A 25,743-nucleotide genomic window follows, 5' to 3' on the forward strand; every position below is an offset into this window, starting at 1 on the left:
TTCTGCTGAACGCAGCCATTATCGACCTTTAATAGTATATTATCCGTGCTGATATTTAGTTTCCATTTCAGTTTTCATTATCATTTCTCTCACTTACATGTGTAAAGAACAATGTTGTGGAACGATGTTGTGTATGTGTCGTTGCTTTTACTCTCTCTGGCATTCGGACATTTTTATCGTACAATAGAAGGATCTCATGCGAAACAATGGATCGCGACCGTTTTCGGTTTTGCCTTAGTCATCTGTGTTTCAGGATCGTCAATCTTACATCCAATCGTTATTGTTCTTATCAACGCCACTATCATAACCAACTTGTCATGGAAGTATGAATATTTTCAATTTCTAAAATTGTTCGATGCTAAATTTAAAGTATTGTTCACTGATTCCAGTAAAATTTTACGTAAGTATGTATTTTGAAGCGGGAAAATCATGTTAATATTTATTAATCTAAATTATATTTAATTTAAATTATATGTTATTATATAGTGTGTTGTTTTATCATTTTAATTTTAATGTTTTGTTTTATCATTTTAATTTTTGGCTTTATATTTTATTTTTGAAACACATTTAATATTTGCATAAATACAGGATATTACATTGATAATTAATATTTGATCATTTTAAATTATTCAAAACTATTTATTATGTATTAAAAAAACAGAAATTTCATGGTATCAATGAATGCATACAGTATAATAATCAGTTTTTTACCTTACTTTCTTTTATCAAAATATAAAGATTATCTTCAGATTTTTAAATAAAATATTTTACTTTTCAAAATTCGGAAGATTATTAAATATTGAATAAAAAAATATTACAATATATGAACAATCAATATCAATAATTATTAAAATATTTTTATAATAATTTTTAATCTACAAAATAATGCTTAAAATATTATTTATTACTTTCAATGTCATTGCTTAAAGAATAAAACATATATATTGTGAAGCATTTCTAAAATCATAATATTACATATTGTAGTAATAATGCATTCTCGCATATCATGTGTTCTGTAGTTCTCATTAAAAATTCATTATTAAAATTCATTAATGAATATACAATAATAAATAAGACAAATTTATTATTAAATTTGCCTTATTTATTAATAAAACACATTTACAAATTACAGAGAGATAAACTTAAAAGTATGTATCGAGGGGTAAACCACTGATCAAAATTATGTACACTAATGCCTACTAATGTCCAATTCCTGGGCATTACTGCTAAATTTTTAAAATTTAATAATTTAAATTTTAATAAATTTAAAATTATTATTTAGAAAAAAAGACTTAATAATACTTTAATAATGTCCATAATACGCATTAATACTTCAATAAAACCTAATAATGCCCAAGTAATGCCCAAACAATGCCCAGTAATGCCTCAAATCTGTACACCGCAATGCCCTCAGCGGTTTACCCCTTGGTATATATTATACATTTATTAGCAAAAAAGCTATACTGCCTTTATCAGATTAGTCATCAACAATATTTATGGTACAATTGATAACAAATTGATAATCTGTAGTATTTTATTAATGGATTGTTGATAAGATAGAAATACTTTATCTTTTTATCTGAAATATTTTTATTTTTATTAGAAGATCTTAATACTCTTGTTTAACAATATGGTACCAACACAATGATTATCTCATGCATTATATACGCATCATGTAAGCATCTCATGTATTATAGAGACAATTCTCTAATAGATTAAACAGAGCGGACAAATTTTGTAGCAGACTCATTCTTTGTTAGATTTAATTATTTTCTTTGAAAGAAAATTCTAAAAATGCAAATTTGCAAGCAACCAATAAGAGACCATTAAAACATATAAGAATATATCATCATAATATATATGTAATATAATTACAAAAACATTTCAATATACAGGGTATCTGGTAATAATCGTATCACCTCTCATGTATAAGTACAACAGGTTAAACTTAGAAAAGTTCTTTATTATTTTATGATTTTGGCAATAATTAACGAGAAATTAATTAAAAAAGATCATTTCATGCAAGTATTATTATTCGATTATAGTGTGAGGCGAAAACAGCCTGCTGTCACCAGTTGCTAAGACATGAAAATCCAACGTCACACACATAACTCGTATATAATTATTGTTAATTATTTTAATTATTTTAATTAAAATAATTAACTGTTCGAGCGCTTCTTCCAATGCTTTGTCATATATTTAGTAATCATGTAATAGTAGAATGTCTTTTCTCGCCATGTATTAATATTCGCGTGAATTGGTCGATTGTATTAAATTAATTTCTCATTAATTATTGCGAAAATTGTAAAATGGTAAAAGATTTTTCTACTCAAATTAAGTCGCCTGCGCACAAGAGGTGATACAGTTATTATCAGATACTCTATACATATCATTCTCATCTTCATTAACTTGTTACATACTTGAGCAAAATAAACATTTCAAGTGTTATTTATTATTTAGAAATATTTAGAAATTATTAGAAGTTATTTAGAAATTTAGTATATTTAGAAGTTATTTAGAAATATATAGTAATTATTGACTTTTTATTTTATATATCCTTATACTTTTTACTTAAGATGTTTATCCATTTAAAAATCTGAAGATATTGCTACCTCAATAAAAAAGCAAGATAGTAAGCAAAAAATCTGGTTACTATTGTGTATATCCTTACTATGTGATTTTTGTTTAAAATAAATTTTTATTCAATAATTTATCAGTAATTTAAGATGGTCAATATATTATACTTTGGCATATTGCTAAAAGAGTATATAAAAAAGTTTAAAAGTTCTTTTTCTCGTATAAAAAATAGTCAATGAAGGAACCTCGCACATTTTATATGAAAAAAGTGGCTTCAAATTGACTGAAATTGAAATATGTTGTAGTTTAGATAGTACTGATCAAAAGAGTTTCCTCGAGCAAAAAGTACAAAAATCAGAAGTATAAAATATGATAATTTGAAGTGGATAATATTGAAGCTTAAAAAACGCCTGTTTTTGAATACATAGATTAAATTAATGTATATAGTGTTTGAAAAAAAATATTTATATATAATGTGTGCCACTTCTACAATATTTAATGATTCCAAACCCTTTCTGTTATATATGTATACATGCGTACGTGCGTGTGTATGTGTGCGCGCGCGCGCTATGCTTAATCTCTGAGTAACATACACACGCATGACAAAAAGAATTTAGAATCATTAAATACTGTAGAAGTGGCACACATATATATATTTTGTTTTTTTCCAAACATCTGTATATTAATTTAATTTATGTATTCAAAAACAGGCGTTTTCTAAACTTCAATATCATCCACTTTAAATCTTCATATCTTTTATATTTTTTATTTTCGCCTCGGTCGAAAATCAAAATAATATATAAATCCACTATTTACGCATAAAAGGAGCCCCCTCTCCGATTTGCTTTATTTTTAAATATGTTATAGGGGAGATCTTCCCGAATAATTTCGTATATATATATATATATATATATATATATATATATATATATATATACACACACACACATGAGCGCACTATATAAGTATATAAGTATGTAATATAAGAACATATAAGACTGTTTTAATTAAATGTAATGCCCCGGTAAAAAATTTTTCACATATATCTTTATATATAATCATATATAACAATATAAAATTATATATAATTATACATAACTTTTACAGAATTTTATCTATTTCTATATAATTTTATATTGTTATACAGGGTGAGCCATTTTAATTAACGCACGCAATTATTTCGGAAACAAAGCATTTTAGAGAAAAATGTTTCAGACAAAAGTTTTATGGTTTCGAGGGGGCCATAAGATGGTATCATTGGTTTGACACTGAAGAGTCATTTGAAGGTCACGTGAAGGTCACTTCAATTTTTTTAAATGGAACACCCTATATATTTTTGCACACTCTTGTAGCTTATCTCGAGAGCTTTCCAAAACACTATAATTAAGTACCTTTTCGTTAAGTACTTTTTGAGTTATGAGGCTTGAAATAATTTCTTAATTTTACATAAACCGTAAAATATCTTGTAAAATATTCATTTTTCGATTATCTTACCTTAATACTTTTACGTACAAAATAATGAGAGGAATCAATTGGTGTAAAGAAAACACAAAATTGTTTCGAAAAAAAAAATGTAATTTGCAATTAACAATTACATTTTTTTTCTTAAAAATAACTATGTGTTTTCTTTACACCAATCGATTCCTCTCATTATTTTGTATATAAAAGTATTAAGGTAAGATAATCGAAAAATGAATATTTTACTAGATATTTTATGGTTTATGTAAAATTAAGAAATTATTTCAAGCCTCATAACTAAAAGTACTCAATGAAGAAATACTTTATTATAGTGTTTTGGAAAGCTCTCGAGATAAGCTACAAGAATAAGTAATAAAAAATAGGTGGTTCCATTTAAGAAATTAAAGGTGTCCTTGACCTCACCTTAACGATGCCATCCAAGGTCAAACCAATGACACCATCTTATGTTCCCCTCAAAACAATACAATTTTTGTCGAAAACGTTTTTCTCTAAAATGCTTAGTTTTTGAAAGAAAAGGGGTGTACGGGTGGTCTAGGACACCCTGTATATACGAAATTACTCGGGAAGTTCTCCCCTATAACATATTTAAAAATAAAGCAAATCGGAGAGGGGACCCCTTTTATGCATAAATACCATAAATCCTTTTGCGCGAAAAAACTATTGATCAGCATCACCTAAACTACAATATATTTCAATTTCAGCAAATTTGACTGAAGCCACTTTTTTCATATAAAATGTGCGGAGTCTTTTTATTATAAGACACGACAATGATTACACTGATCTGCGAAGGTCAGTTACGAAAAGCAAAGTAGGTGAATCTAATAGATTTTTTGACGCTAAAAACGAATCTGGCCGCAAAATTTCCCCAGCAAATTTTTAAGTAATTTATAGTTAAATAGTCTAAAAATAGCTATTTCGGCCAATTTCATGAATTTATTATAGAACTAATTTGCTTTTTGTAACTAATAAAACCTAAATTTTCGCTGGCCTGTGCTATCGAAAATCACCGACAATTGTTTGATTTAATTATAATCAATTTTTAATTATTTTATTACTTGTTTTCCTCAAAGTTGAAACGTCTTATTAAAGATTTAAATTAATTAATGTAATGATAAAAATTTGGATATTTTATTCTTTTTATATTTTGATCTATTTATATATTGATAAAAATATATTTATTTGATATCTTTTGTAAAACAAATCTGAAAACTTTGTTTGGTGAAAAATATATAGCGATATCAATATGCACTGTGATAAAAATAGCACGTAAAATTTAAAAATAGTATAAAGTAAAAAATTGCCTTCTCAAAAAAGGCGACAAGACAACGCGTTCATCCAAAAAAACTATTTTGCAACAAAGAAGTGCATTAATACATAAATTATTCCATTTTAAAACCACAGCTAATTTTATTTTGTCGTTTCTCATGTGCGTGTTTATTATGTACATCATACATTATGGTTATTAATTAGTATTAATGAATTATAAATAATATATAGAAAATGTTTAATTCTTTTTTAAATAAAAATTTAAATAATTGTTCAATTATTACATTTAAACAGAATTATAAAATGTAATGTTTTAATAAATTTTGAAAAATATATGATACATATCTTTTTAATCAAACAAATATTTATAGAAATTAATCTACTATCATTACAAAATAAAATAAAAAAGTGAAATTAGCTGTGCAGTAAAAATCAATACCACCTGATATGAAAAAATCAATAACAGATGACAGCTCGGTACATGTATAAATATAGTTACGAACCTGAGCGCGAATTCTACACGATATTATTGACAAATTTTGCTCGCTTATAACTCAAAAACTATTGTAGCCTCAACATTTTCGTCTGAGTTTTTGCTCAGGAATATGTTATTAAAATTTCAATTGTAAATTATGGGACACCCTAAATCGATTCCTCATAACATTCCACATAAAAAGTTCTAAGAGTAGAATGATCAAAAATTGAATATAAGGAAAATAGAATATTTTATACTTTAAATTAATATAATTTTACAGAAATTATAAAATATCTTATAAAATATATGTATATATTTTTCCTTACTTCAATACTTTTATATACAGAATGAGAGGAATCAATTAGTAAATCATATTTTTTTAAATTTCTCTCCCCGCCCTAATTTTCGAAAAATTTGATTATACTTATAAAATACTTTTTAAAAGTCATAAAATTTTTATTCCAAACTATTTTCGTATTTTTATCGTTTCAACAGTATTCGCTCAGAAATATAAAAACTGACTTTTTCTTTCAAAAAGATGTTTTTATGCCCGTTCCATCTTCGTCTTAAATCTCCAATTAGTAAAACTTCCGTTAAAATTAAACCTAGTTTTAATGCTGATTGTTTTCTACCAACATTATAGTATAAACGTTTAGCTAAACTTATAACTTATATGTCATAACTCTAAAACTCACATTGATTGGTCCAATGTTGGCTCTAACGGTATTATATCTTGTCATATAACCTTTGAATTTGTCAACATTTTTGAGTTTGTTGGCATTCTTGAGCTTTAAATGAGATCGGATAAAGAAAATATAAAAAAAGAAAATAGAAAATATTAATTGTAAAAGGAGCGAAAAAAAATATAATTAATATATAATTAATAATTATATTTTAATTGAATTATTATTATTTAATTGAATTATTATTAAATAGAAGAGAAAGATAATTAAAACAACGTTAATTATAATTAATAATTATTTTTAATAATTAACGTTGTTTATAAATTCTCTTTTTTTTTATTTAATTTTTATTTTATATTTTCGTCATCCGCGCGAAGATGATAATATTCTCTTTCTCTTCTATTTAATTTTATATTTTATATTTTTGTCATCCAAAGATGACAATATAAGGTTATATGTCATGTTTGAAATTATAGTAAATGCTAGTTATATTTCTTAACCGTAGTTTAACTATTTCTAAACAGCCAAAATTGGCCGTTCAATATAATTTCAGTTTTTATGTACGTTTAAATCTGAGCAAATAGTTGGTAGAAACCAATATTCAGGTTAATTTACGTTAATCGAATATCACTAGAAGTTATCTTCTTAAACCGTGTTGGTAGAAACGGGCATTAAAGTCGACAAAAGCCGACAAATGACTCGACTATAGTCGACTGTCAGTCAGCTAATAAATTGACTTAGAAGTCAACTTTATAGCGATTATAAGTCAATTTTCAGTCAATTTAATATCATGTCCATTAACACTACTAAATTTTTATTTTAATGTAATTTCTCAAAAACTTGATCGATTTAATTCCCATACGGAAAATAATTGATATTAGATATCCACTAGATATTCTTCATAGGCTTAAAGATATCCACGAATATATGAAAAATAGCTATTGTAGATGCTGTAGATATCCAAATGTCCGCAATTCGAGGTTTCATAAATATCTACAAAATATGTAAACTAATATCCTGTAAATATCTGTACAACATTCAGTGGATATTTATCATATAAAGATACATTTTTTATTACGTATATATTGATATTTATTTTTGGATGGATATTCATTTAATGTTCTATATATAGATACATATAGGATGGAATTAAAAAATAATTAACCGTCTGCGGTTAATTATATGGAGCTCTGAAGCTCCTTGCAAAAGGAGCTAGCCTTTGCTAGAGGAGATGCGGCTATAATAGTCCGCGCTCTTTGACCGATAAGTTGTGATTCGTAGGACTTGTGTCGCGGCCTTATATTACTGTCTTATGCCCGTTTCTATCATCTTCGCCTTAATCTCCAGTTTAGCGAAACTTTCGTTAAAATTAAACCTAGATTTAATGCTGATTGTTTTCTACCAACATTATAGTATAATTATAGTATAATAAACGTTTAGCTAAACTTATAACCAGAGTCCGGATCTTGGTGCCGTTTTTCCCACTCCAAGTGCATGCTAGCGGCCGAGCTCCGCGAAAAGCAGTATCGTCTATGCCGATCTAGTGATGGTAGCAAAGAGGGCACCGTCGCGTAGAAAAAAAATATATATATATTAACATAGAATATGGCCCGTATTCAGAACGCGCTTATAAAGATGTTAGTGCGTTGTTATCCAATAGAAGTATCTGTTTTACATACAGATACTTCTATTGGATAACAACGCACTAACATCTTTATAAGCGCGTTCTGAATACGGGCCTATATGTTTATTTAATATTATACATAATATATAAAATGATATAATAAAATAATATATATATTATATAAAATATAAAATAATATAATAAATTATTATATTTTCTTTTTCTACGCGACGGTGCCCTCTTTGCTACCATCACTAGACCGGCATAGACGGTACTGCTTTTCGCGGCGCTCGGCCGCTAGCATACACTTAGAGTGGGGAAAACGGCACCAAGATCCGGACTCAGCTCATCAAAATTGGAGGTAATAAAAATATTTTTATATCTATCCTTGATAGATATGCTATAGGAAATTCTTCTGAATAGATTCCGATAAAAAATAAATGGGGAGAGAAAGAAGCGGAAATTGATTTAGGAGATATGACAAATTAAAGTTTGACAATAAAATTTGTATACGCTATAATAATATATTAATTTTAGATTGAAAAAATTAGTTTATTACTTTAATGCGTAGATTTCACCTCTCCTTTTGCACTTCCACCCGAAAAAAACTTATCTAATGTATTCTTTTTCCAAAAAATAAAACACTTTCAAGATATATAATTCTTAAGTAGTGCCGAAAAATATTACGAGTTGGGTTGGGATAGGTTAGAATCTTTTGAAGATGAGGTTGAAGGAGACAGTATCTCTCTCCTGTTTATGCATTCGATAAATAATATTTTTCACTTTAAAAATATTTAATCATCAAAATGAAGTGAATAAAAATAATATATTACATAATATAAACATTTTATTTGTTTTTTATTAGAATGAAAGCGAATAATGTTTTGCCATAATATCAAAAAATACTTTTATTCATTCTGAAAATAAAAATGTTCGTTTAAAAATAAAAATTCTGCAATGTAACCAACGTAATGTTGTTCGCAAATACCATATCATGAAATGTTATCAACAAAATCAAGAAGAACATCTACTAATTTAGCATATCTTTAACAAGATTTAGAAATTCGTGTAGTCATAAGCTGTTAATGAATTTCATGTAGTTGAAAGCTGTTAATGAACTACAAGAAATAAATAAAATCGATTAACAAAACATTCATGAACAGAACATTATGGAGCTCTAGAAGATAATAAATAGACTATTACAATGTAAACCAAAAAATATTTCACAAAATATTTTCAATATCAGCTTATAATATCTAAGAAAAAACATTAAAATGATTGAATTTCAATTTGTTATGTATCTTCTAAACCAACATCTACCACATCTTTTTTACGAAATTACTCAAAGGAATCTCCTCTATTTAATTTTTTACATTTAAGTGACAATAAAATTGGTGATGTGTAATGTTTTATACATATTTATTCAAAAGAAGGAGCCTCTCTACCCACATGTTTATTTAAAGATTTACTTTTTTACTTTTTAATATTCAATAAATATTTAAAATATTTAGAATATTTGTTATAAATGCAACAAAATTGATTATTACAGCTGCTAAGTAAGAATATTATCGGCAAGTTAATTACAATTTTCTTCTAAAATGACATATATGTCATATGTTATATCGTAATATATGTTAATGTAATATACAGGATTTACCAAAAGTGTGGAAACCCCTTAATATTTCAAAAAATACGCATTTAAGAAAAAATATTTTATACAAAAGTTATAGGGTTTTATATGGCGCATTACACAGCAACATTATTATGACCTCGAATAGCGTTGTCAAGGTTATGTGATGGTCACCCCCAACTTTTTAAATGGGACACCTTATATGCTTTTGCATATTCCTGTAGCTTATCTCGAGAGCTTTCCAAAACACTGTAATTAAGTTAGTTTTCATTAAGTACTTTCCGAGTTATGAGGCTTGAAATCATTTCTTAATTTTACATAAACCATAAAATATCTAGTAAAATATTCATTTTTCGATTATCTTACCTTAATACTTTTATGTACAAAATAATGAGAGGAATCAATTGGTGTAAAGAAAACACACAGTTGTTTTTAAGAAAAAATATGTAATTGTTAATTGCAAATTATTTGCAATATTTTTTATATATTTGCATATATTTTTGCAATATTTTGCATATATTTTTTCTTAAAAACAACTATGTTTTTTCTTTACACCAATTGATTCCTCTCATTATTTTGTACATAAAAGTATTAAGGTAAGATAATCGAAAAATGAATATTTTACTAGATATTTTATGGTTTATGTAAAATTAAGAAATAATTTCAAGCCTCATAACTCGGAAAGTACTTAATGAAAACTAACTTAATTATAGTGTTTTGGAAAGCTCTCGAGATAAGCTACAAGAATATGCAAAAGCATATAGAGTGTCCCATTTAAAAAGTTGGAGGTGACCTTCACATAACCTTGACAACGCTATTCGAGGTCATAATAATGTTGCTGTGTAATGCGCCACATAAAACCCTATAACTTTTGTATGAAACATTTTTTTTAAAAATGCGTATTTTTCGAAATATTAAGGGGTTTCCACACTTTTGGTAAACCCTGTATGTTATATCGTAGTTATATCTCATATAAGGACTAATTCAATTTAATTAAATTAATAATAAAGTAAATGATAAAAGTAAATGTAACTTGTAAAACTGGAGATGTAATTTATTTAGAATTAAATTCTTGCTTTATGCTTTAAATAGGCAGTACATGAATAATTTCCCATTTATCATATTAATTCCAATCAGTTTAATATTCTGAATTTTATCTGCTATCAGATATCAGAAATTAAATGATAGAAATTAAAATGATAATTACTATATTCTGATCTTTTATTAATATTCGCGACTTTGTATATATTTCTGAAATTAGATTATGAGAAAGTACAGCTCACGTAGCGGTAAGTGAAGGAACTATCGAATCATGTAAACTCTGTTCCGTTTCTGCCGTCAATCTGCTATCAGAGATTGTGTGCACAGATCCTGCTCGATTTTTGTTATCAATTTGCTATCAAATTGCGCTGCATAGATCCTGTTAACTTTCTGCCATCAATCTGCCATCAGTTATATCTACAGCCTTTACTCGATTTTTGCCGATAATTTGACATCAAATTTCATTGCGCAGATCCTGCTCGGTTTCTGCTGACAATCTGTTGTCAAATTGCGCCGTACAGGTCCTGTTCAATTTCTGCTATCAATCTGACGTCAGTTATATCAGCAGGCTCTACTCGATTTCTAACGAGAATTTGATATTAAATTTCATTGCACAGATCCTGCTCGGTTTCTGCCGACAATCTGTTGTTAAATTGCGCCGCACAGATCCTGTTCAATTTCTGCCATAAATCTGCCATTAGTTATATCAGCAGGCTCTACTCGATATCTGCCGAGAATTTGATATCAAATTTCATTGCGCAGATCCTACTCGGTTTCTGCCGACAATCTGTTGTTAAATTGCGCCGCACAGATTCTGTTCAATTTCTGCCATAAATCTGCCATCAGTTATATCAACAAGTTCTGCTCGTTTCTGTTGACAATCTTTTGTTTAGTCATGTGAACAGATTTTGTTGTATTTCTGCTGACATACTAGCAACATAATCGAATATATCAGTTTCTTTATACAAACTGTAATCTTTCTACCTTTAAAATTTGTAATGGGCATTTGACGAAAATCTGTTCTAACAGATTTGGCTATCTGGGCATGTGGAACTATACAATAATAGACCTCGTTTCGCGCTGACTCAGGGATGGTGTGCAGTGAACCTTGCTTCGCATGGAAAGTTGCAAACCCATGTGGAACCATACAATATAGACTTCGTTTCGCGCTGACTCAAGGGTGGTGTGAGGTAGACCTCGCTTCGCATGGAAAGTTGCAAACCCATGTGGAATCATACAATAATAGACCTCGTTTCGCGCTGACTCAGAGGTGGTGTGGGGTAGACCTCGCTTTACAGAGAAAATTAAAATAACCTTGACCTTCTTAGAAGTCAAATCAACATTGCTTGGGAATTCGTATAGTCGCATGTTGTATATACGCTTTTGTTAATAACTTTTTAATAAACAACGAGCGACGGATAAAATCTTTTGAATATTACTCAGGACAGTGACCTTAACAACATATGTCAAGGTCAAGACGATTCGACCCTGATGTCTTTTTCTAAAGTTTTACCCAAAAAATTGTTTCCTATATGTTGTTCCTAAATGTTTTCAAAATAAATCATTTTCGAATTTACTGCTTATAGTTTAATTTAAAAAATCGACCCGAGAGTCTAAATATTTGAGGTAAAAAAATCAATACGAACATATGACAAGCATTATCCTTCAAAAATATTGAGCAATCGATATTATATATTTTAAGAGCAACAAATTTAGCAATAAATAGAGAAATATTTTAGGATTTTTTAATAACAACAATTAATTGCATTAATATATTTTACTCTTTTATAGACAAGTTAGCACCCGTAACTATTTGGGTCGATTTTTCTAAGTCAAATGTTGAGCAATAAATGCGATATTATATATTTTGAAAGAAATAAATTAGGAAAATATTTTATATAAGAGCGAAATAACAGCAGCAATATTGCGTTAATATATTTGCATTATATTCTTACAGAGTGGCACCGTCACATTCGTATCGATTTTTCTAGTTAAATTACAAACAATAAATTTGAAAATAGTTTATTTACATAACATTTAATACAAGAAACAAATTTTTTTATATAACAAGCTGATATTGTTAGTTACTTTTTGGTGAGATTTTGCTTTTATGTTCATAATAAATCATATTAGTGCATTTTTAAGGGATCATGCCTAGTCAGCAGGCCAAAAAAAATATGATGTTTGGGATTTTTTTTGAAAAGTATAATTTTTTTTACAAATAAATTTTTACTCAAAAGTAAAAATATTACGGATTATATTTTGTTATAAATAAAATGTTAAAAAATGTAGAAGTTATAACTATTCTTCCGGATGTTATTTTTTGAATAGCGCTGCGTGAGGTGAGCTGTGTTATTTGAAGCTGATTCATCTGATATCAAAAATTCTATAAAATATAGTTAATGTATGAAATTGTCTAGTAGATGAACGAAAGATTAATCAAAAAATTGTTTTGAGACAAAATAACAATCATTTGACACTAAGATATTCTTTTTTGACTTAAAAATCACTTATTTTTTATTAATAAAAAATGTGCTCATTAAAAAAATCCTTCGTTCATCTACTAGTTTTTTATGTGTAGAAGAAACCTATAAAATTTCAAACAAATCAATGTAACGGTTTTCGTAATATCTTGCTTACTGTCTTTGAAAAAGTGATTTCGAGAAAAACGCGTTTAAAATTTTGTGTCAAATTTAATAAAATGTAAATTTGTGCTTAAATAAAATGTAAATTTTTTTAATTTACACAAAATCATTCCGGGCCCATATAATTTATTTAAATTCTTCATATAAATTGTCATATATTGACTTGATAGCCCTCAAAACATTAGATAGCAAAGATTATAGTGTTAAACGAAGTCATCAATTCTGACGCCTCATGAAATATACTTGTAACTCCATCAATTTTCATCCGATTAACTTGAAACTTTTAAGAAGTATTTTCAATATGATATACTACAAGAAAATGTAAAAACCTAAAAATCGATTTTTTTTTTTACTTTTATGACTAGCCTCTTAACAATTCCCTATCATAACCCATAAATTTAATATTTTTAAAATCTGTTTGAGCAGTTAATTACAATAGATTCTAGTGTATTTATTTCGTGCGATTCACAATAAATGTTTTTCGAAAGTAGGGGTACTATAGGTAATTTGGTAATTATGCACTTTACGGACGACCTCACCGATTTCAATGATCTTGACATATGTCGTCAAGCTCACTCTCCTGAGTAAGTATCAAAAGGTTTTAAGTATCGCTCACTATTTATTAAAAAATTATTAACGAAAAAAGTTTAATGAATATATGATTTTGCCACAGCATGTACGTTTAAGAAGGTATATTTGATGGAATATATAGCGATTTAATATATAGCGAAGGTCATCATTAAATGTAGAATAAACTTTGTTTTGTGTTGCAAAGTGGGTTCCGCTCCCCCTTCGGAAGATATAATTTAACCCAAACCTATTTTTGATTTAAAACTAAAATTTAGTTTGAGATAAACCTTGCTTCGCGTGAAAAGTTGCAAACCCATGTGAACTTCGTTTTATCTTGCAAAGTACATGCTTAAAGACCGTAGATTCCGCCCCTCCTACATTTCACCTTGACTCTTAAAACGTACATAATGTCTAAAAATTGCACATAATTCGTAAAACTTTTTTCGTTAATAATTTTTTAATAAATAGTGAGCGACACTTAAAACCTTTTGATACTTACTCAGGAGAGTGAGCTTGACAACATATGTCAAGATCATTGAAATCGGTGAGGTCGTCCGTAAAGTGCATAATTACCGGTAATTTAATGGCAAGCATCTCCATTTTTAATATCATTTTCTTATTAATGAGAATAGAAATAATAAATTCACGCTTAGAGTAACAAATTAATAACAAGTTAGCACTTAATTGTACTATATATCTAAACCCAATTTTTCATAGTGAGGATGCTATATTGATAGATGTAATGATAAAAGTTGTGCCAACGAGAGATGAGTTCAATCAATAAGTTTGCCCCAATATTTTTCTCGCCTACGTTGTTGATGCTAGTTTGAAATTTTTGAGTTAATAATTGAAAATCGTAAAAGTCATCTTGATGTAAGTCAATATCACCATTAAATATAATTTTATAAAACAAAAACCGAATGAAGAGTGACATACAAACAAAAACTTATATAGGCAAATTTTTTTAATACAACTTACCTTCAAGTAACATAGATGGCATAAATAATTTACAACAAAAATTATTAAGTTAAAAATTAAAATGTAGCACTTTGAAAAAACTTAAGTAGCTTTGTGTGTTTTCTATATAAGCGTGAAAAATATTAGAAAACGCATACAATAAATGCATTTTATTTTAGAAAATTGCAAAATCTTTAAAATATTTTTTTACTTGAAATTTACAGAAATATTTTACAAAATTTGAGTATAGAAACCTTAATTACTAATAAACAAAACTATATTTTCCATATTATTAATTACATATGTTTTGCAATAATATAAAAACTTTTGTAATACTTTATTCAAAGCTTATGATTCGCTATTACAATCGGATTAATATTAAATCATGTGATTTATTTTTGCAATAAATGTTAAAATAACACAATTGGTTACAACGAAAGTATACGTGTATGTATCTTCATAACAACGATGTAGAAGGCACTTTACTCTTTTCGCGCTGTTCTTTCTAATTGTAAGTCCATAACATAGGTATTCAATTATTCAATGAGAATATTGAATATCTAAGAGGCTAGTATTCATAGTTTGTTCTCATATTGAAGGCCATCTTAAGTGCAATTTTAAAATGTTATAATTCAATTACAGAGTCACATTAGTCATCTTAATTATATTTTCAGATAATCTTGAAATAAGAACGGATTATGAATATGCTGTCCTAAGTTCTGCTAGGCTTTTTTTTTGTAACGTAGGAGAAATCGTCATGGATACCTTCAAGTTCGGAGCGAGGCCAAGAGTTATGCCAGACTCCAACCGACTAAAATCCCTCTCGGGGAGTTTACTGGGGCCTCCATGGAATCTGAAAATTGCACTCCTTCATGGGGGCCCTCGCTCAGGCCTTCCTCTCAGGGCGCGCGTACCAGCGTTATGCTGGCGCTCGCCCCGAGATAGTTGGAGGTTTCTGACTTTTGTGGCAGCAGATGGGGATCACCAACCCACTCCGCCGTCCCTTCTCTGGAGATCACATGCAATGAAGTCATGTGGTCCGACACAAAGCCTTATGTTCCCCTGGGAGGAAGGGGTGGGAAAGAGAAAACTTATAAGGATCCAAAGGGTCTAAGGGTCCGTCTCCGTCGATACAGGGACCCAGGGCCGCAGATTAAGTTATACTAGACAAGTACCATTCAGCACAATTTTCGGTCCAAAACAATGATATAAAATATTTTAATACTTATCATATTTTTATAATTTTATTTTTATAATTAAAACATTACTTATAGAAATGTAAATTAAAATATAGAATAAGGTTTATTTACAAAATATAAAGAAAATCCAGAATATTGATCTTGTTTGTATAAATTTTCAATTAAATATTCTATTAAAACCATCACAACACATTGTTAAAATATATACAAAATAAAATATTTCTTTTCGAAAAAAATATTTTATTAATTTTTTTAGTACTTTTAAAGATTTATTTTATTATATTTTTATATTATATTCTTATATACACGCAAATTACTGGATTTTAATGTCTTTAATAATACACATTTTGTATGTATCCGTCATAATCCATTTATCTTCATATAAAACGTTATACAGGGTTTAGCAAAAGTGTGGAAACCCCTTAATATTTCGAAAAATACGCATTTAAAAAAAAAATGTTTCATACAAAAGTTATAGGGTTTTATGGCGCATTACACAGTAACATTATTATGACCTCGAATAGCGTTGTCAAGGTTATGTGAAGGTCACCTCCAACTTTTTAAATGGGACACCCTATATGCTTTTGCATATTCTTGTAGCTTATCTCGAGAGCTTTCCAAAACACTATAATTAAGTTAGTTTTCATTAAGTACTTTCCGAGTTATGAGGCTTCAAATCATTTCTTAATTTTACATAAAGCATAAAATATCTTGTAAAATATTCATTTTTCGATTATCTTACCTTAATACTTTTATGTACAAAATAATGAGAAGAATCAATTAGTGTAAAGAAAACACACAGTTGTTTTTAAGAAAAAATATGTAATTGTTAATTGCAAATTACATATTTTTTCTTAAAAACAACTATGTTTTTTCTTTACACCAATTGATTCCTCTCATTATTTTGTACATAAAAGTATTAAGGTAAGATAATCGAAAAATGAATATTTTACAAGATATTTTTTATGGTTTATGTAAAATTAAGAAGAAATGATTTCAAGCCTCATAACTCGGAAAGTACTTAATGAAAACTAACTTAATTATAGTGTTTTGGAAAGCTCTCGAGATAAGCTACAAGAATATGCAAAAGCATATAGGGTGTCCCATTTAAAAAGTTGGAGGTGACCTTCACATAACCTTGACAACGCTATTCGAGGTCATAATAATGTTGCTGTGTAATGCGCCACATAAAACCCTATAACTTTTGTATGAAACATTTTTTTTTAAAATGCGTATTTTTCGAAATATTAAGGGGTTTCCACACTTTTGCTAAACCCTGTATAATGCTCAACCGATGTTGAGTTCACCACTATAGTAAACTATAATTTAAAAAATGATGTATTATCAATTGTAACCGTTTTTGTCAAGGAAAATTCATTTATCTTCATATGAAACGTTATATAATGTTCAACTGATGATGTGTCTGTCATTATAGGCTGCGTTCCGATATTCACTGCCAGTACTGAAAATCAATAGTATGCATGACATAAACTATAGATTCTCAGTACTGGCAGTGAATATCGGAACGCAGCCATAATGAACTATAATTTAAAAAAAAATATAATCAATTATAATTGTGTCGTTTTTGGAAAATATTTTTCCTGTTATACTTTTTACATTATGATTTTAATATTCGAGCATGATATAAAATAAACTTAATTCAATACAACAGTCAAAATATATTAATTTTAAATATGGGATCTAACTTCTAATAGCTCTTCCATGTGCTAATAAACCACGCACTAAGCTATTCCCAGATTAACATGAAGTAACGATTTAGCCACGCAGTAAGTTGCGCAGAGCGGACGCAATACTGTCTTGGCAGTGTAAAAAAACATTCATATAAGTTTTATGAGTAACTATCGTGTGATACTTTTTATAGCCTTTTAATGAGAATGAAGTAATTCGTCAGAATATAGACCTGTATAGTCTATTATTTCAAGGTTCCAATGTATTATCCCATTATACATTTTTGATATGCTTTTAAAGCTTCGATATTTGTTAAACATATCTAATGATTTATTATTGACACATGAAAGATAAGTAAAAGATAATAAACTCATGATTTTTTTAAATTCTCTCTGTCTCTCTCCCCTCCACTATTATTTCCTCTTTTTTCGTGTGTGTGCGCGCGCGCGCGCGCGCGTGTGTGTGTGTGTGTGTGTGTAATGAATTTATACAATTATATAATTACAAAATCTGGTCCAAAATTACAACTAAATTTCAACGCATTATTACAATATAAAATTCTTGATGATACGGAGAAAAAAAGGAAACAAGAAGCAGGAAAAGAAAGAGAAAGAGAAAGGATGAAGGAGGGAGAGGGAAGGAGGTAGAGAAAGAAAGACATTTTAAAATTAATATGTAAAATATGAATCAAGTTATATGCACACATATCATACAATAACGTGTTACAGATTATAATCGTCAATTTGATTGTTAATTAAATAATTATTCAGTAAAATGTTAGTAATCTGCCAATAATTGCCAACAGATTTTGATCAAAATTTTACGGCAGATTGACAATTTGATCAATTGCGTTCGTATTAAATTTATGTTTTGTCGACAGAACCTGTCAATATACTCTAACAGTAAATTATCATAAAAATTGAGCAGGATCTACGCAATGCAGTTTGATTGGCACAAAAAGCGAGCAAATTTCTACTATTTCTAGTTATTTAAATAAGATACATAGTAACGTAAATCGTTATTTATGAAAACATTTAATTAATACTTAATTAATATTTACAATTCTGATACATAGTTGTATTAATATTATATAAATATATCAAAATTAATATCATATAAGTACATCAAAACGTAATATTACATATAAGTGTTACTGATAAATAACTAGTTAATTGTAATTTTTCTTTCATAAATTAATATAATATACATCATATCGTAATTACATTATAAAAAAATAATTGCCTTAACATAAATAAATAAATAATAATATATAATAAAAATTAAATTATGGAAGTGTTAATTTATAAAATTAAAAAATATAATTTATCAGAATCAAGCTTCTGTATTTTTTTTTACTTTAAATAAGCAATGTAAACGGACTATTTTCCATTCCTGCCAGTTTTAAACAATCAGTTATATATTTAGTTATATATTTAGTATTTTGAATTTTCTGTGTTGTATCTTAGATAATGATCAGAAATTAAACTGATTGAAATAATTATTACATAATAGCTCAATTGATCTCTTATGTAATTTTACATCTGACATAATTTTCAGTCTGCTAACGAAAAGAATAATTTTTAACATATTTGATTTTTTTCTTGTATGATTTAGTTCTTTTATCCTATTAATTTATATTTCTATTATTAATACTATTCTATTATTATGCTACCCTATTAATTTATTATTTCTATTATTAATCCTATTAATTTATATTTCTATAATTAATCCAGAAAAGATAGGGATGTATGTGGGAGGAGGTCAGACATGTCTATATGCCCATTTGGTCAACGAGCGACAGAATCCATTCGTGGCAATGGCATGGACGCATATCCTGTGAAAAGAGCATTTACATATTTTTCAGCCCAACGAATAATTGCTAGAAAACAATATTCGTGGATTAGAAAAATATGTGAGATGCAAGTGGCTGGATCGGGAATCGAACCTGAGTCTTTCGCTTTCCGGACAACTGCTCTAGATCACTCAGCTATCCAGACTTCACACTTAATGCTGCTTTTTAATACAGAGATATGCGACTCCAGAGCGATGTTGGTATCTCGCTCGATGGATGCAATGCCGATTGCCATGGAGGATCCTTGATAGGTCGCTCGCTGACCAAATAAGTGCCGGTGGAGGTATTCGCGTGCACTGCATGCTGGCTTCCGACTGGCTTCCATAAGAAACTGCACCGACGAGCACAACGCCGTAGAGTGACCACATCCCTCAAAATCCCTCGAGTAAATAATAATATTCTCACTGTGCCAATAACAGTGGCAGATGGGCCCTAAATAGGGCCGTGGCAAGCTTCCAGAAATATTTGTAAAATATTTTTAAAATACTTAAAGATACTTGTTTTGGCTTGAGAAGAAGATTTACTTGACCTTTCTTTTTTTTTAATTTTATCCATGTGCATATACACACGCACACGCGCGCGCGCACACACACACACACACCCTAATTTTTGTTCTTGATACAAATGATAAATTTTTTAATGGAAACAAATTCTGTCATTCATCGGTTTCATGACTAATTGAAGTTCGAAATTTATATTCGTTCAGAATATTTGCAAGGAATGAGTTAAAATATTCTAAATTGCATATATAACAATTATATATAATGAAGAATCCTAAGATACATATTTAAGTAAAATATTTTAAAATCGGTGAGTACAATACTCAAAATCGAACAATTCATATATGTATGTAATTTAAGCAATAATAATCTGGAATATAAAGGAAAACTAATATATATTTTCACCATGTGACATTTTTACTTACAAATATATCTTCGAGAGAAAAGAGTGACAATCTTTAAAATAAAATCTAATAGAATATTTAAAAAATTATCTAGATTTTTTTGAATTCGGCATAAATATCCGAATTAAAATAGATCTTGATTTTGCAGAAAATGCCATTTAGTCAGTTTATATTTCTCCTTTTTCTACTTACTGGTGATCTTCCGATTGAGTGATTATTTTGGATTACCAAATCCATCAACTTACACGAATCTTGTTGTAATGATTCTGACAATAAAATTACCTGGATTAGCATTCGAAATCAATTCGGCAGCTACAGCACCGAGCAATGATATTCAAGGAGCAAATTCAGATGCATTAAAAAAAATTGACTTTATGGATGTGATACATTATAGTTTTAGTTATATGGGTGTTTTAACAGGTAAGATCTAATAAATAAATGGAGATAAACTGTATAACTATACTTGTTTGGAAATATTTTAAATAACTAGATAAACTGTACTTTAAATTTTTATAGGTCCATACTACCGTTACAGAACATATTGGGACTCTCTACATAGACCATTCTCTAATTATCTTGATCCGTGGCCACTTACTTGTTACAAACTAAAACAGATTGTAGCATTTATCATGCTGTTTCTAATAATGAATCATCTGTTTCCTAGCAATGTAATATTTATTACATTCATATCAATATAAAGAATTAGAAAACATATAACTTTATAATTGAAAATTGCATTTAAATTTCATCGTATAAAAAATATACTGATATATTTTTACATATATTGTTACTTTTTAAAATATAAGAATTACTTGATAATTTGATCGAAAAATATAAAGAAAACGGGCAAGATAATTGCAGATTCTTTGGCTTGAAAATAATTTTGAAAAACTTATTCAAAAGAGCTACATTCATTAATATTTCGTATGAAAAAATAAAGTTTTTTAATATTTCTCCTAATAATATTTTTAAAAAATGTTTATTTCCAATATACATTTTATTTGTTTTGTAATAGATATCAGAGGTAACAAAAATTATTTAAAATAATTTTGCTCAGTCAAAATAAAAAATTTTAATTTGAGTCATATTTTATCTTCAGGTTCACAGAAACTCATCAAAATAGGCACTTTTCTTTGTTTCTCAATTGCGATACATAATTGTAATAAATTTAATGATACAATAATAATTATAATAAGTTTATAATTTAATAATGTGCTTCTTTTAATTTCAGTATACGCAAACGGTAGAATTTGAAGAACTCAGTTTCCTTTACAGATTTTTTTATATGTATCCCACTTTTGCCTGTTTTCGATTGAGAATGTATATTGGCATGGTTCTAGCCGAATGCGTTTGCCAAATGTCAGGATTAGGAGCTTATCCTGTGTGCTGTCAACCTATACCTGGTTTGGGACCTCGCGATTACAAAACAGTTGAAAATTTGTAAGATAACTTTCTTTTTATATATATATATATATATATACACATATATATATAAAAGATATATAACGTAAAAAAAAAATATATATATATATATATATATATATATATATATATATATCTTTTCACTTCCCTTCCTCTTCCTTTTATTCCTCTCTTTTTTCTTCTCTCTCTTCTTCCTCCTTTTCTTTTCATATTATTCATATATAATATGTAAAAATCTGTATATTATCCGATTTTCAAGATATTCAAGAAATTGCTTTTTCATTAGTTAATCGAATTTATTTTAACATAAATTATAAATAATAATGCATTTATTCAATTAATTTTGCTATAGATAAAAAGTAGTTATCAAATAAAATATTTATTGCATATCAAAAATATCATCATTAAAATCTGATTAAAGTCATTTTGATTACAAAGATAATTTGCTATTATCTCATTATTATATTATTAATAAAATATTATAGTCTAAATGATTTGGGAAATCTAGGAAATCTTTATAATATTGTGTCTTTTTACATCTTACAGAATACAAAAATTGATTTAAGGAAAAATAATAGATTTAAAAATAATTCAATAGGTCATTTGATCATGAAAGAGCGAAAATGGAGGTGCAGAATTTCGAAACGGTACATAACATGAACATATGGGAAGTGGAATTTTCTCCATTTGTTAGACATACAATGAAAATGTGGAATACGTGCATACAATATTGGATGGCTGTGTGTATTTACAAAAGATTCCCTTATAAAAATTTAAGAACTGTCGTTACATTGACTCTCTCTGCTCTGTGGCATGGTTATGCTGCAGGCTATTATTTTTGCATCTGTCAAATACCGCTCTATCTAGCTTTTGAGGATATCTGCATTAAATTTTATAATCAATGTGAAGAGAATGGATTTGTGAGTTATTTATATATATTCTAGATACAATAATATGTAAATGTATAGATTTAATTTGCTGTTGTATATATAATTGTATAAATTTACGGAATGGGAAAAAAATAACGGAATGAAAGAGAGATATTTTGGAAATCATCGATTTCAAAACAAAATATTTCATATAAAAGTTAATATTTTATATATTTCATAAAATATTTCATATAATGTTATAAGCAATGCATTACGGAATGTTAATATGACTTAGTGTTGTCAAGATGTAAAGATCGCTTTGATATTTTTAAGGAAATTTTTTTATTGCATGGTCTTTTAGCATTCAAGCTTATGTCAGAACATTTTCAAAATACTGTAATTAAATCATTTTCCGTTAAAAATTCCCTGAGTTGTGAACACTGCCGGCATTAGAATCATCCAAAATGTATCACATGAAAGATTACAAAGTCGGATTTACATTTTTGTATCATATACAAATTCTAAGTTGTAGTAGTTTGTCACTATGATATTTAATGATATCTTAAATCGCGCTAATATTAGCGATACCGTAAGTTCGATTATTGATTCAAAAAGTTCTTAACTAAAAAGAATTCATTCAAAGCATATCATTTTGAAAATATCTCGACATAAAATAAAAATTTCTTGAAAAACAGGAGTTCTCATTAAAAAATGTCAAAATAACTTTCTACACAATTTTAATAATATCCTTATTAATAATCATATTAACATAATCACGTAATGTGGTGCTTAAGAAAATAACACAATTTTTTAATATTGACTTTTTCTTAAATTCCTAGATTTTTTTAAATATCAATACTTTTTTTCCTTCTTTTCCCACTCTGTGTGTGTATATTTTATAATTTTGCCGTAATAACAATAATAAATAAATATATATATATATATATATATATACAGGGTGTCTGGAAAGGTAAGGTCAATCGAATAGGAGGTGAAAGAGGAGCATGAGTAGAACACATAATGTAAATAAATTTTTTTCGTATTCGCTATGGTTTAGAAAATACAGCGCTTTATAGGGGTGCATAAAAAGTGTTGAAACCCCTTAAGATTTCGAAAAGTACGCATTTTCAGTTCACGTAAAGATAACCTAGAAATTTTTAATGGGTATCCAGTTTTTATTGTATATTATTGTAGCTTATTCCGAGGACTTTCCAAAACAGTATAATGAAATACGTTTTTGTTAGGTACTTTTTGAGTTATGAGGCTTGAAAGTTACAGTACCGCCGGCGTGACCTTGAGAACGCTATTCAAGGTCATACTAATTTTTCTGTGTAATGCTTCACTTAAAATCCTACAATTTTTGAACAAAACATTTTTCTCGAAAATGGGTACTTCTCGAAATATTAAGGAGTTGCAACACTTTTTATGTACTCCTATAAAGCGCTGTATTTTCTAAACCATAGCGAATACGAAAAAAATTTATTTATATTATGTGTTCTACTCATGCTCCTCTTTCACCTCCTATTCGATTGACCTTACCTTTCCAGACACCCTGTATATATATATATATATATATATATATATATATATATATATATATACAGGGTGTCAGAGCAATCTCTCGCAAAAAACTCTCTTGTAGCTTACCTCGAGAGCTTTTCAAAACACAATAATAAAGTATTTTTTTATTAAGTACTTTTCGAGTTATGAGGCTTAAAATAATTTCTTAATTTTACATAAACCATAAAATCGAAGAAAAAATATGTAATTTACAATTAACAATTACATATTTTTTCTTAAAAATAACTATGTATTTTCATTACACCAATTGATTCCTCTCATTATTTTGTACATAAAAGTATTAAGGAAAAATAACCAAAAATGAATATTTTACTAGATATTTTATGGTTTATATAAAATGGTTTATATAAAATATGGTTTATATAAAATATGGTTTATATAAAATATGGTTTATATAAAATATGGTTTATATAAAATTATTTCAAGCTTCATAACTCCAAAAGTACTCATTGAAAAGATATTTTATTATGGTGTTTTGAAAAGCTCTCGAGGTAAGCTATAAGAATATGCAATGAGAAATGGAGGTTTCCATTTAAGAAATTGAAGATGATCTTCACGTGACCTTGATAACACTCTTCAAGGACGTACTGATGTTGCTATGTAATGCGTTACTTGAAACCCTACTACTTTTGTCTGAAACATTTGTTTCTAAAATGCATAGTTTTCGAAAAATTTAGAGGTTTCCATACTTTTTCCTCACCCTGTATATATAATGATATTAAAAATATCACTTTGTATCAACAAAATTTTTTTAATAATTACTAAACAGAATTTTTTTTTAAATATATTTTTTATATAATTATTGCAGCGTTATAAAATAAAGCGATATTTTTTAAATCTTAAATGAATTTATAAATATTTCTAAATAATAATAAAACACATTTTTTTAAAACAATATTTTCAAACGTCACAATATTAATATATTTATGCTCTTTTCATAATGAAATATAGGGCAAGAAAGTCTGGGAAGTCTTCCTTTGGTGGGCAAAACTCACGTGCATGGCATATCTTGGCGTGCCTTTCCTATTGCTGCGCTTCCAAGAAGTAATACACTTTTACAAAAACCTGTATTTCTCCGGACATATCTTAGGACTTGGATTTTATCTAATCGTACGAATTTTGAAGCCATATCTTCTCAAACGACAACAAACGGAGGAGCAAAAGAAAAAATAATTTTTTTATTATAAAAGAAAAAATAATTCTTTATTTTAAAAGTACAATAATTTTAGATAAGTTTCTATACCAATGCGAAATAAAACATAGAATATTTTAAGATTTAA

The 25,743-nt window shown here is 27.8% G+C and overlaps 1 protein-coding gene across 2 annotated transcripts; it reads left to right on the plus strand.

The window, feature by feature from the left end:
* Positions 1-25,743, plus strand: Frj (membrane bound O-acyltransferase domain containing farjavit). 2 transcript variants are annotated; one of them, XM_083095321.1, is made up of 7 exons: positions 1-400; positions 8,363-8,465; positions 20,740-21,011; positions 21,108-21,259; positions 21,823-22,031; positions 22,612-22,933; positions 25,415-25,743. In XM_083095321.1, exons 1-7 carry the CDS (start codon positions 112-114, stop codon positions 25,634-25,636), a joined length of 1,569 nt encoding a protein of 522 aa, XP_082951447.1. In that variant the 5' UTR covers positions 1-111; the 3' UTR covers positions 25,637-25,743. The 2 variants fall into 2 exon arrangements, with proteins under 2 accessions (XP_082951447.1, XP_082951448.1); XM_083095322.1 differs by lacking the exon at positions 8,363-8,465 and having other exon boundaries at positions 4-323.

The sequence above is a fragment of the Camponotus vicinus genome, unplaced genomic scaffold (genome assembly GCF_025532165.1).
Source record: "Camponotus vicinus isolate PSW18456_S1 unplaced genomic scaffold, iyCamVici1.0 SCAF_3, whole genome shotgun sequence".
Lineage (NCBI taxonomy): Eukaryota > Metazoa > Arthropoda > Insecta > Hymenoptera > Formicidae > Camponotus > Camponotus vicinus.

Coding starts and splice junctions, on each gene's coding strand:
- Frj (XM_083095321.1), top strand. CDS start 112: ATGTTGTGGAACGATGTTGTGTATGTGTCGTTGCTTTTACTCTCTCTG. Junction 21,260..21,822: donor ATCATCTGTTTCCTAGCAAT/GTAATATTTATT, acceptor TTTTAATTTCAG/TATACGCAAACGGTAGAATT. Junction 22,934..25,414: donor AATGTGAAGAGAATGGATTT/GTGAGTTATTTA, acceptor AATGAAATATAG/GGCAAGAAAGTCTGGGAAGT.